This window comes from Bos grunniens, chromosome 8 (genome assembly GCF_055505025.1).
Source record: "Bos grunniens cultivar Pamir isolate PY7600 chromosome 8, Bosgru_T2T1.0, whole genome shotgun sequence".
In the NCBI taxonomy this organism is placed as follows: domain Eukaryota; kingdom Metazoa; phylum Chordata; class Mammalia; order Artiodactyla; family Bovidae; genus Bos; species Bos grunniens.
The window spans coordinates 69,195,046-69,208,359 of record NC_141172.1 but is presented as its reverse complement, the minus strand read 5'-3'; the positions used below and the strand labels follow the sequence as shown (position 1 = coordinate 69,208,359).

Genomic DNA, 13,314 nt, shown 5'->3' with positions numbered 1-13,314 from the left:
TGGGTTTGGGTGGACTCTGGGAGTTGGTGATGGACAGGGAGGCCTGGCGTGCTGAAGTTCATGGGGTCACAAAGAGTCAGAAAGAACTGAGCGACTGAACCGAACTGAACTGAACTGTGAGGTTTACAGAGGGAGAAGGCAGGCTTGTTAATATTCTGTTCAGGCACTGCTGTGTTATGGGAGACTTTCCCAATCTCTTTCTTTCCTCTTCCTTCCTTCCTGCTCTAGGCTGGATTAGGTGTTGCTCCTTATCCTTCTGTAAGCTTGTGTTCCTATCATTTAATGTGCCAGATTGTTTCCTTTTATTTATTTTATTATTATTGGCTGCACTAGATCTTTGTTGCTGGGCGGGTGGGGGGGTTTCTGTAGTTCTGGCAAGTGGGGGCTACTCTGCGTTGCAGTGCGTGAGCTTCTCACTGCAGGTTAGGTGGCTTCTCTGTTGCAGGACACAGGCTCTAGGGGCATGGGCTTCAGTAGTTGCGGCTCCTGGGCTCTAGAGTGTAGGCTAAGCAGTTGTGGCACATGGGTTTAATTGCTTAGAGGCACTTAGGATCTTCCCAGACCAGGGATCAGACTCATGTCCCCTGCATTGGCAGGCGATTCTTACCCACTGTCCCACCAGCGAAGACCCCACGTTGTTTTCTAAGTTTCCGTTTCTGTGCCTGTATCTCTGACTGGCTGAAGTGCCCTCCTGTTAGGGACTGTGTTCTTAATTATGTTTGTTTCTAGCACAGTGCCTGGCATATCCGGAGGACTTTGTTGAATGAATAAATGAATGAATTTAATTGACCAAACTCTGAATAAAGAAACAATTTAATCAAAGCCTATCTGTTATTTACCTGAATACAATGTATTAATACAGTAGTTGAATCTTTGATCTATTTGAATGACTGTTTCTTAGCTGTTTGGGGCTGAAATACCTCTAAATTTAATTGCCTCCATGTTCAGACTGAGGAGTTTGAGCAAAGAACAGGTGTGGGAAATCCCTTCTTTCTTCAAAGCACCCAGACCACAGAGGCTGTTGCTATCTACCTATTAACAGCCACGACTCTTTAGAATGACTCAGTGACCATTTGTGATTCTGTTCAATTTCACTCCAAAGAATTTATCCCCGTTTATTTTTTTTTTTAATATTTATTTATTTGGCAGCGTTGGGTCTGACCGGTGGCATCCAGGATCTTTTATTGTGGCACCTGGGCTCAGTAGTTGAGGCTTAGTCACATGTGGGATCTTAGTTCTTTGATCAGGGATGAAACCCATATCCCCTGCTTTGGAAGGCAGATTCTTAACCACTGGATCACCAGGCAAGTCCAAATGTATCACTTTTTCATTTCACTGTCTTCTCTTCCACTCTTTCCCTCTAAATTGTTCTATATTTCCAGTCCAGCATATAAGTAACTTGGAAGCCATCATTTTGTCCTAACAAAGATCTGAAAAAGCAATAAATGAACAACTCTTAGACCCATCAGAGAACTGAGGTCAAAGGGCAAACTTCTATCACAAAAACTGGGGAAACAGTTAAGCTACAGAGAATCACACTTACTAAGCAGACACCTGCAAGAGAAATCCTCCTTTGAATCCAGCATCAAAGTATCAAAAAACTATATGTGTGGATAAGTCTGAAAATTAAAAATACCAAGAAGGTCAGTCTTAGAAGGAATCCCTCTAAGTGAGGAGTTTTACTTCCAGGAGCTCTGCCAGGTTCTCGAAGTGAAGATTAAAAAAAAATCCTGTTGCTTCTGGCAGGGCGGAGGGGGACACTAGCAATTGAATCAGGGTTTAGGAGAAACTTTTTTTTGGTGTTCTTTGGAAGGAATGATGCTAAAGCTGAGACTCCAGTACTTTGGCCACCTCATGCGCAGAGTTGACTCATTGGGAAAGACTGATGCTGGGAGGGATTGGGGGCAGGAGGAGAAGGGGACGACAGAGGATGAGATGGCTGGATGGCATCACCGACTCGATGGACGTGAGTTTGGGTGAACTCTGGGAGTTGGTGATGGACAGGGAGGCCTGGTGTGCTGCGATTCATGGGGTCGCAGAGAGTCGGACACGACTGAGCAACTGAACTGAACTGAAGTGTGGTTTTATTAACCATTCAAGTACAGGAGGATCTGGGAGTGTTAGTCTCAGTTGTATCCGACACTTGGCGACCCCCATGGTCTGTAGCCCACCAGGCTCCTCTGTCCATGGCATTTCCCAGCAAGAATACTGGATTAGTTTGCCATGCCCTCCTCCAGGGGTTCTTCCCGACCTGGGGATCGAAACTGGGTTTCCCGCATTGCTGGCGGATATTTTACCATCAAAGCCACCAGGGAAGTAGCATCCAGGAAGATGTGGGCAAAATCAGGATTTCAAAGTTTCAGCATCTTAACAGTATGAAGGAAGTCCCTACATACTCTCCTCAAAAATGCTTTTCTGCAGCTTTTGATATGAACAAATCATATTCTTCTTTAGCTTGTTGATGTGGTGGATTACGCTGAATGATTTTCCGATATTAAACCAGTCTTGCATACCCGGGATAAATCCCACTTGGTCATGGTGTATCTTTCTTCTTATGCTTGATTAGATGTGCTAATGTTTTGTTGAGGATTTTTGCATGGACATTTGAAAGATATTAGTCTGTAGTTGTCTTTTCTTGTAATGTCTTTTGTTTTGATATTAGGGTAATGCAGGCCTCATAGAATGAGTTAGGAAGTATTCCCTCTGCTTCTATTTTCTGGAAGAGACTGTGGAAAACTGGTAGAATTTCTTCTTTAAATGTTTGGTAGAACTCACCAGTGAACCCATCTGGGCCTGGTACTTTCTGTTTGGGTATTTTATTCATTACTGATTTGATTTCTTTAACAGATATAGGCCTATTCAGATTGTCTATTTCTTCTTGTTTAAGTTTTGGTAGATTTCTAATCTACCAAATAGAATTGGTCCATTTTATCAGGGTTATCAAATTCATAGACATAATAGTAGTTCATAATATTACTTTATTATTCTGTCAACATCCCTGGGATTAGTTGTTATGGTCTCTGCTTCTTCCTTGAAATTTGTAATTTCTCTCTCTCTCTCCACCACCTCCCCCCACTTCTCTCTGTCCCATGAACCTCATGGGAGATTTCTCAATTTTACTGATCTTTTCAAACATCCAGCTTTGGTCTGGTTGATATTCTTTATTAATTTCCTGTTTTCAATTGTGTTGATCTTTGCTCTGGTTTTTATTTGTTCTTTTCTTTCTCTTACTTTGAATTTAACTTGCTCTTCTTTTTTCTAGTTTTCTAAGATGAAATCTTAGATTATTGATTTTAGATCTTCCTTCCTTTCTAACATGTGCATTCGTTGCTACAAACTTGCCCCCATGCACTGCTTGTGCTGCAGCCCACAAAGTTTAATACATTTTATTTTTACTTCCATTTAGTTCAAAATATTCCATTTCTCTAAATCCTTTTTCATTTGACCATGTGTGATTGAGAAATTATTATTTAATTTCCAAGTATTTTAGGATTTTCCAGTTGTTTCTGTTATCGATTTCTATAGTTTTATTCCATTGTGGTTTGAGAGCAGACATTGTAAGGTTTTTATTCTTTAAAACTTGGTAAGGAGTGTTTTATGGCCCAGACTGTGATCTGTCTATCTTGGTGAATATTCCATGTCAGCTTGAAAAGAACATGTATTCTGTTGCTGTTGGATGAAGTAGACTATAGATGTCACAGATGCAGTTGACTGATGGTGTTGTTGAGCTCAACTAGAATCTTACTGATTTTCTGCCTGATGGATCTGTCTGTTACTGATGGAGGCTATCGAAGTCTTTAGCTATAATAGTGGATTCTTTTATTTCTCCTTGCCTTTCTATCAAGTTTTGCTTCATGTATATTTTGACACTCTGTTGTTAGGTGCATTCACATTAAGGATTGTTATGTCTTTGGAAAAATTATGCAGAATTGACTTTTTTTTTTCCATTGCATGTTGCCCCTCTGTAATCCTGATAATTTTCCTTACTCTGAAGTCTGCTTTGTCTGAAATTAATATAAGCATCCCATCTTTCTAGTTTTAGTGTTAGCATATTTTTCTCTACACTTTTACTGCTTGTCTATATCTACATTGCCTTTTTTTCCCCCCCAAACATCATGCAGTTGAGTGTTGTTTGTTTTTATCCAGTTTGACAGTCCCTGCCTTTCAGTTGGAGTATTTCGACCACTGATGTTTTAATTATTATTTATATAGTTGAGTTATAAATCTAAAATATTTGTTACTGTTCTGTACTCATTGCCTTGTTCTTTGTTTCTTGTATTGACTTCCACTTTTTCTGGCTTCTGTGGGTTTAATTGAACACTTTATATGATTTCATTTTTAACCTCTGTTGGCATATAAGTTTTACTTCTTCTTTTTCTTTTTGTACTTTCTAAGTAGCTGTCCTTTGGTTTACAAAGGGCAACTAAGCCTGTGCACCAAAACTGCTGAACCCACCTGCTGCAACTAAGACAGTGCAGCCACATAAACAAATAACAAGAACTTAAAAATAAACTAATCCAAGTCCTTTTTCTAATAACACTGTATCATTTCACAGGCAGTACAAGTACTCAATAGCAATGTCACCTCAACCCCTCTCTCCCATCCTTCATAATACTGCTTTCATTCACTTCACTTATCAAGAAGTTATCATCACTACATACATTTTGGCTAGTATCATTTGGAACAAATTGTTGTCTGTCCCATCAAATGGGCTTCTCTGTGGCTCAGACGGTAGACACCTGCAATGTAGGAGACCTGGGTTTGATTCCTGGGTTGGGAAGATTCCCTGGATAAGGGAATGGCTACCCACTCCAGTATTCTTGCCTGGAGAATTCCATGGACAGAGGAGCCTGGTGGGCTACAGTCCATGGGGTCACAAAGAGTCATACACGACTGAGTGACTTCACTCCAGAGTTTTTGTTGGACCAAATGAGAATAAGTAATCTTAGAATGTCATTTGTCTCTAATCTGAATGAAATAGTCAAACTTCATAGCAATATAATTAATATAGTTTTCACTGAAGAATCAGAAAGTGGTTTGTGGTTATATTTACTAGTGGATAAGCTCCAGGATGACATTCTGGCTGTCCAGAGTCTAAATAGTTACTGGTCCAGAGTCGATGTTCAATAAAGAACTGTTGAATATATAGACCTTCTTTCAAAAAAATAAGTAAAGGATTTTAATTTGCCTTTTTAAAAAATCTGTCTTATTTTATTCCTTCTCTGAAGCTATTTTCTTTACGCAAATCTTAGTCTTTGAATTCTATCATTTCTTTTCTTTCTGGAAAAAAAAAAACAACCTTCCTAAATGCATATCTTGCAAGGCCCAAGTTTCCTCAATTTTTGTTTGTCTGAGAAAGTTGTTATTTCTCTTTTTACTTCTGAAGAATAATTTTCTTCCACAAAGAACCCTGGTTTGGTGGGATTTTCTTTCCTTTCACACTTTAAGTATTTTACCTCACTTTCTTCTTCTTTTTTTTTTTTTTACAATTCTTATTCTTCATCTTCTGCAGGTAAAATGTTTTCCCTTCAGGATTCTTCTTTTTTAGAATTGTAATTCAGTTTTTTCACAATCAATCTTGAAACCATACAATTAAAAATTTTTTTTAAGTTGGAGCATAATTGCTTTACAATGTTGTTAGTGTCTGCTGTACAACATCTTGAATCAGCTATCTATATATATACACATATCCCTTCCCTCTCGAGGTTAGGCCTCTTTTAAGATTCTCTTTTTTTTCCTTTGGTATTTTGTAGCTTGGGTATGAGATGCCTATGCATAAATTTTTTAAAATATTTTTCCTGCTTGTTGTTCTGTTAGTTTCCTACATATGTGGTTTGGTGTCTATCATTTATTTTTGAAAATTTGAAGTCATTATTTCCTCGAATACTTCTTTTTCCTCTCTTTTCCTTTTCTCTCTGGTATTCCCCTTGTGTTTATGTTACTTCTTTTTTCAATTGTCCCACAGTTCTTGAATATTCTGTTCTGCCCTTTTAATTCTTTTGTTTTCCCCTTTGTAGTTAGGTTTCTAAGTTTCTGTTGACATTGATTCAAGCTCACTGATGCTTCCCCTTCCGTTGATTCTATTCATGAGGGCAGGAAAAGCATCCTTTATTTCTGTTACATTGTGGGGTTTTTTGTTACTAGAATTTCTTTTTAATTTTTTTCTTGAAGTGTCCATCGCCCTGCTTACATTTCCTATCTGTTCTTGCATGTTGCCCACTTTTCTATTAGAATCATTAGCATATTATTCCTAGTTGTTTTAAATTCCCGATGTGGTAAGTCCAACATCTCCACCACATCTGTGTCTCATTCTGGTGCTGGCTCTATCTCTTAAAACTCAATGAGTGTTTTTGGTTTTGGTCTTTTAGGATGCCATATAATTTTCTGCTTAAAGTTAGACATAAGGTAACTGGTAAAGGACCTGAGCTAAGTAGGTGTTTAGGGTAAGGTTTTATTTTTGTCTGGCTAGGAGAAGGTGTTTACTGTAGCGGTTGTTGTCAGAGACTAAAATTCCCTTGTTGTGCTTGTTTATCTATTCTCTGTTGTCTTTGGGTTTCCCTTGAGACTTCTTTGTCAATAAAGTATAATACCTTCTCTGTCGACTTTCCTGGTGGTTCAGACAGTAAAGAATCTGCCTGCAATGCAGGAGACCCAGGTTCAGTCCCTGGGTTGGGAAGATCCCCTACAGAAGGAAATGGCAACCCACTCCAGTATGTTTGTTCGGAGAATCCCATGGACAGAGGGATTTTAACATTTTCTGCTATCGATACTTCCCATTACATATCTCTTCCTTCCGGGTAAAGTTTATATCTTTTTACTGGTTCTCACCTCTAATTCATAATAGAATCTCTTTTGGGGAGCTTTAAAATATATGTTCGGTCTGTAGAAAATTATTAAAATGAACAGAAGTTAGGATATCTCAGCACAGAAGTGATAACTATAAAACAAGAACCAAAAGGAAATTTTAGAACTGAAAATCCCATTATCTGAAATTAAAAATTCACTTGAATGTTATTAACAGAGTTTGAACACTGCAGAAGACATAATGAGCGAACTTGAAGAGAGATTTGATAGATCTAAAGAGCATTCCATCTGAAGAGCAGAGGTTAAAAAAAACTGAAAGAAAACAGGGAACAGAGTCGGGTGACCTTCGGGACAACACCATGGAATATGTTTGGAATTGAAGACTGAAAAGAAATAACTAACAAATGAGAAAAAAAAATGGCTGTAATTTTCTCAAATGTAGTACAAAACACCAATTTACAAATTCGAAAAGCTTAGAAAGTCCCAAAGAAAGATAAATATAAAGAAAACACCACCTGGGCACATCATAGTAACAAAGAGAAAATTTTGTGCATAAAAAAAATTTTTTTTGCATTCAAAAGACCAATGAATGACCTGACTTAAACAATGGAGCTAAGAATTAAAGTGGTGAAAGAAACCTGTTGACTCATTACTCATTCATACCCAGTGAAAATATTGTTAAAAAACAAAGGCAAAATGAAGAAATTGTGGCAAATCATATATTCTGAATAAAGCTACAACAATGAATGTAACTAGAATAAACACGTCAATTATAAGGCTGAAATTCTCCAACTGGAAAAAAGCAAGCTGAAATTATAAGCTGTCTACAATATGCTCAGTCAGTCACGTCCCCCTCTTTGGGACCCATGGACTGAAAAGAAAAACCAATAATCTCAACCATTCCACTGAAAGTAGCATCAGAAACATTTGGGAATGCATTTACAAAAGATGTATACAATCTGTACATAGAAAGCTTACCAAATGTTGTTAAGATTAAGTAAGAAAGGTCTAATATAAAACCACCTCATTGATTGTAAGACTCAATATTGTTAAAATGTCAATTCTTGTCAATCATCACTTTCAATGCAATATCGATGAAAATCCCAGGACTTTTTTAATTAAATATTTTATATAAAACTTATATCGAAACACAAACAATTTCAGAGGAAAAAGAGAACAATTGGAGGACTTAAACTACCTGATTTCAACACTCACTATAAAGCTATGGTAATCAAGGCAACAGGCTTCCCAGGCGGCTTACTGGTGAAGAATCTGCCTGCCAGTGCAGGAGCAGCAGGAGACGGGGTTCCATCCCTGTGTCAGAAAATCTGCTAGAGGAGGAAATGGCAACCCAGTCCCGTATTCTTGCCTGGGAAATTCCACAGCCAGAGGAGTCTGGCGGACTCCAGTCCATGGGGTCGCTAAGAGTGGAACACGACTGAGCACACACACACACAATCAAGGCAACGTGGTATTGGCACAGGAGAGAAAATGAATAGATCCATGGAACACAATATAGTGTCCAGAAATGGAACATATAGACGGTCAATTGAATTTCAACAAAGGCAGTAATATTATTCAATGGGAAAAGAAAGTGTTTTCAATAAATGATATTGGAACCGCTGGATAAACATATGGAGGAAAAAGGAATTTTAATTCCTACCACACCGGCCTCACAAAACTGATACAAAAGGGTGGAGCTGGAGGCTCCCGGTTCCTGTCTCCCCTGCCCAGTCCCCAGCCCACAGTCGCCCTAGCCTTGTAGGACCTAGTCTTGTGCCGCTCACCCAATACTGGACTCCCCACAACCTAAGTCCAGCAGAGCGCGGATGTTTCGGGACAGCTGGACGAGCCCGACCCACGTGGGGACCTCCTCCTCCCGGCCGGTTTGGTTTCCTATGCCAATTAGCCGCCAGCAGTTCTGTTTCCCAAAGGCTTTAAAGACTCTACAGGGAAGAAAAATCTCCAAGAAAGGCTGAATGGAGTGGATTCCTCTAGCTTGCCTGACTGCAAGAGCAGCAGTAGGGTCGAGAGGAGTTAGTATGAAGTCCTGCGTGTGAAAGTCAGACGTTGACCCTGGCATTACTGCAACGCACAGGTAGTGATGGAGGAGATCCGAAGCCTATTTGTGACCTGAATTCAGACCCACCGATGGCAGTCTCTGTGACCTTCATCCTGTCGACCCACCTATTCACTGAGTATCTGCTCCAGTCAGGCACCTGGCTACTAAGATGATAAGAGCAAACCTCTGATTCAACAACTTTCCCCTGGCACAGAGCTGCCACGTGACTCTGGAGGCAGTGATACCCCTCCCCTGCACCCACACTGTCAATGAGCCTGGGAGGAGCAGAAGCTGAGAGCCAGTAGAAGGCGGTAGTCAGAGGACTAGAGGTAGCTCAGGAGGGTCGTTGCCCCTGAGAAGGAATCTGGTTCAAGAAGAACCTTTAATGCCAACTCTGCGTGCTTCCGCCTTCCCAGGTGGCTCCCTGGTAAACAATCAGTCTGCCAATGCAAGAGATGCAGGAGAGGAGAGTTCCATCCCTGGTCGGGAAGATTCCTGGAGGAGGAAATGGCAGGCTACTCCAGTATTCTTGTCTAGGAAAGCCCATGGACAGAGAAGGCTGGTGGGCCGCAGTCCATGGGGTCAGCAAAGAGTTGAACACGACTGGGCGACTGAGCACGCACGCGGGCTGCGTTCAACTCGCCGTCGAGAGGGAGACGGAGATACTTATTTTTCCGGCACTGATTGAGCAATTTCCTGAGTAAGACAAGGCGGGGCCACCTCCGCCTGCTTTCTCCGAAAGCTTAAGTACAGTGCGCCCGGGCGGCGGTATACAGGAGAGCTCCGCGGCGGTATACAGGAGAGCTCCGCGGCGGTATACAGAAGAGCTCCGACGTCTGGCCATCAGAGGCCGGCTTTCCAAGTTCCACGGACGACCGTGAAGATTCCTCATGACCATCAACCTGCGGGGACCTCGACAGCAAACACTGCCCGACCGCAAGGGGCAGCACGGACGGAGGGCACCGGCCTCCTCGATTGCCGGTGGCCCCAAACTTCGGTTCGGGTGCCTAGTCTTCGTCATGGGTGTCGTGTTGCGGGTGAGTACCACCGCGGGTACCACTCCGCAAGGCGCGCCGGGTGGCCGGTAAATGGCGGCGGGAAAAGGCCCGGCGGTGTGCATGCCCGGGTCAGCTGCGGCCGGGGCCTGTCCGAGCGAGATCTACCGTGGGCTGAATGGGGGGAAGGAGCAGGTTCAGGGCCTGGCAGGACAGACCCGGGCCCAGAGGGAGAAGAACCCGTGTTCTCCGTCCCGGTTCTAGGTTGTCTGGCTGTCCCAGAAGTAAATTCCAAAGGAAAAATAATAGAAAACTCCTTTGCAAGCCTCTCAGCTCCCCTTCCTTCCCCCCTCCTCCCTCCCCTCTCCCTTCTTCCTTTCCCTCTCTCCTCTCCTTTTATGTTGAGATTCTAGAATATGCTCATCGCATCTATTCTTCCCCTCGATTTTTACAGAAAAGTAGCTTTCCCACCCTCCCTTGCATTCAGCACCCCTTCTGGGCTGCTGTCGGTCATTTTGCAAATTCCTTCCACTTTCTTCCGCAGCAACCCACAGGGCTTACAGGGTAAATCCCCAGTAATCAGGCGGCTAGCCTCAGGGGCTCTGTCTAGTTTAGGAGGAAAGGGTCTGAAGATGTTATTTTGATTTCTGTTTTGAGTCTGAAACAGGTGTGGCATGCATCCTGAAAAAACTATTTAATGGCTGCCCTGAACTCCAGGCGGAAGGGTCTACGGTTAGCCTAGCTGTGTTTTTACTTGTAAAAACAACTACCCACAGCCACACAAATCTTAGAAGAAACAGGTCTCAGAGCTCAGGAAGACCTTGAGAACAAGTCTGACACTATGGCTTTGTCACAGCTGATGGGGTTTAGAGTAAAAGAGAAACCCTGTATGATGTTACTTACACTTACACGTGCAATATAAAAATTACAACAAACTAGTGAGTAACACACAAAAAAGAAGCAGACTCAGGGATACAGAGAACAACCTGGTGGTTACCAGTGAGGAGAGGGAAGCAGGGAGGGGCAAGATAGGGATGAGGGGAAAAGAACAGTTATTGTGAGATTATATGAAATCCTGTGTGTGAATCGCTTGACAATTGTAAAGCAGTATAGAATTTAAAGACTCTTTTGTTCAAAAAAAAAGAAAAGAAAAGAAACGGTGCAGCTTTTAGGGCCCATTTGTCCCCAGGGAGGAAAGAGTAGTGTTGTTTTGGGTGACCTATCAAGGGAGAGTGAAAATCAAACTAGACCCTAAAACAGTTACATCAGCTCCAGGAAGTAACCTGGGCACACAGCAAGGTCCAACTAGACTCTGCAAACCCAGCTAACAGTATTGCATCACTTTCGGGGTGTAAGTGCTAAGAAGCACGAAAGGAAATCCCCACTCGGGACTCATCTCTGAACTTCACCAGCTTGGTAGCAGAGTGGACAAATTGCTGAGCCGAACTGAAGACACTTCCACAACCCATCGTCCGTTCTCAGTTGCTTTCTTTCTTTTAATTGGCCAAGGCTCAAAGGCTGCAGGAATCAAGGTTCCCAACCTAGGATCCAACCTTGACCCCTGCAGTGAAAGTGCGGCATCCTAACCACTGAACCACAAGGGAAGTTCCCTCGTTTCCCTCTCTTTTGTCCCATGCTGCTGCTCCACCGCAGCCCTCCTGTCTCCCTCCTCTGTCTCTCTCTCTCTCTCACACCCCCAAGCCACCCTCCACACACACACGCCACAAGTCTGTGAGTGGCAAAGTCTCACATCTCCACCGCACCCTGGTGCACCCCAGTGTTTGTCTCTCAAACAGCGTGCAATGGAGATTACACACCAGGAAGCCTCCTCCTCGTCCATCCCAGCCCCAACCCCCTACTCCAGTTACTTTGACTTCGTTCTTGTGATCCTGGCACTGTGGGACTTTTCCCTCCATGTCCACACCTGTTCCCTGCCACTGGGAGTCTTGTCCCATCTGCCTTGCAGCCCTTCCAGGCTCTTTTCACCTTGGTAACTTTATGGGAATCTCTGTCGCTGCCTCAGGTTTCTGTGGCCAGAACTGCCCTGAGGAAAGGAAGGACCTGGCCTTGTCCCCGGTGCCCCACAGCCCCTGCACAGGGCTACTCAGCAGGCTGCAGACAGGACTCCCCCTGAATGCGTCGGTGGTGTGGGTTCTAAGATGCCTGCACTAATGTTACTGTTTTGTCCTGCTCTGAGAGGAATGGGGGTATTGATCTGGGTGGTGGGAAATGTGACCAGCAAGCTGGGGGCAGAACAGAGATAACTGGATGTCAGTGCTGAGGGATTGCCCAGGTCCATAGAAGACTATTTCAAGTTTTCATCTGATGTTACCAAAGATTTTTTAAACCTACATTTGTAGTGTTAAAAGTGTCAATTCATCAGGAAGACATCTTAACCATAAATATATTGTGCCTAATAAAAGAGCTTTAAAAATACATAAAGCACAAATTGATGAAATCAAAGGACTATCATATCACCCTTTAATGAAAATGAAAAAGAGTAGTAACATTATTGAGCTTCCCCAGTGATTCAGTGGTAAAGAATCTGTCTGCCAATGCAGGAGACACAGGTTAGATCCCTAGGCTGGGGAAGATCCCTGGAGGAGGAAATGGCAACCCACTCCAGCATGCTTGCTGGAATATCCCATAGAGGAGCCTGGCAGGCTACAGTCCATGGGGTCACAGAGTCTCTCACAACTTAGCCACTAAACAACAGCAAAAGTTAACACTGTCAACCATAATGGGAATTCCTCTGACCGTTCAGTGGTTAGGACCCTGCTGTCTTATGGAGGGCACAACAGGTTCACTGGGTGAGGAACTAACATTCTCGAAGCTGCACAGAGAGACCAAATTAGAAAAAAAGAAAAATCAACCATCTTGATTTAATTGACATTCAGAGAGCACGCTTGCAACATCTAATGAAGACTCATTCTTTTTTGATGAATGTGATACTTCCACTAAGATAGACCACATTCTAGACAATTTAAAAAGTGTAAATAAGTTTAAAAGCAATGAAATCATATAAACTCTGTTCTCTGACTTTAATGAAATTACATTGCTAGTCAAGAATGATCTCTAGAAAAAGACTCCAAAATTTGAATATTAAGCAACATCCTTCAAATCATTATGGTTCTTAGATGAAATCAAAAGAATTTTTTTTTTGAATTTCAAAACAAATAGTAATGAATATATACTAAACGGAAACTTGTGAAAAGCTGCTAACACAGTGCTTAAACTGCAGCTTTCAATTAAAGTGTGCTACTGCTGCTGCTGCTGCTAAGTCGCTTCAGTCATGTCCGACTCTGTGCGACTCCATAGAAGGCAGCCCACCAGGCTCCCCCATCCCTGGGATTCTCCAGGCAAGAACACTGGAGTGGGTTGCCATTTCCTTCTCCAATGCATGAAAGTGAAAAGTGAAAGTGAAGTCGCTCAGTCGTGTCCAACTCTCAGTGA

At 42.4% G+C, this 13,314-nt stretch overlaps 1 protein-coding gene across 2 annotated transcripts in view; it reads left to right on the top strand.

Moving 5' to 3' along the window:
• The first annotated feature begins 6,727 nt into the window (after nt 1-6,727).
• Nucleotides 6,728-13,314, top strand: part of LOC147367342 (tumor necrosis factor receptor superfamily member 10D-like) — a 47,927-nt gene continuing 41,340 nt past the window's right edge. For both annotated transcript variants that reach the window (XM_086416421.1, XM_086416425.1), the window contains exon 1: nt 6,728-9,903. In XM_086416421.1, coding sequence (XP_086272547.1) covers nt 9,757-9,903 — 147 coding nt within the window. In that variant the 5' untranslated portion in view covers nt 6,728-9,756. The remainder of the gene's footprint in view (nt 9,904-13,314) is intronic.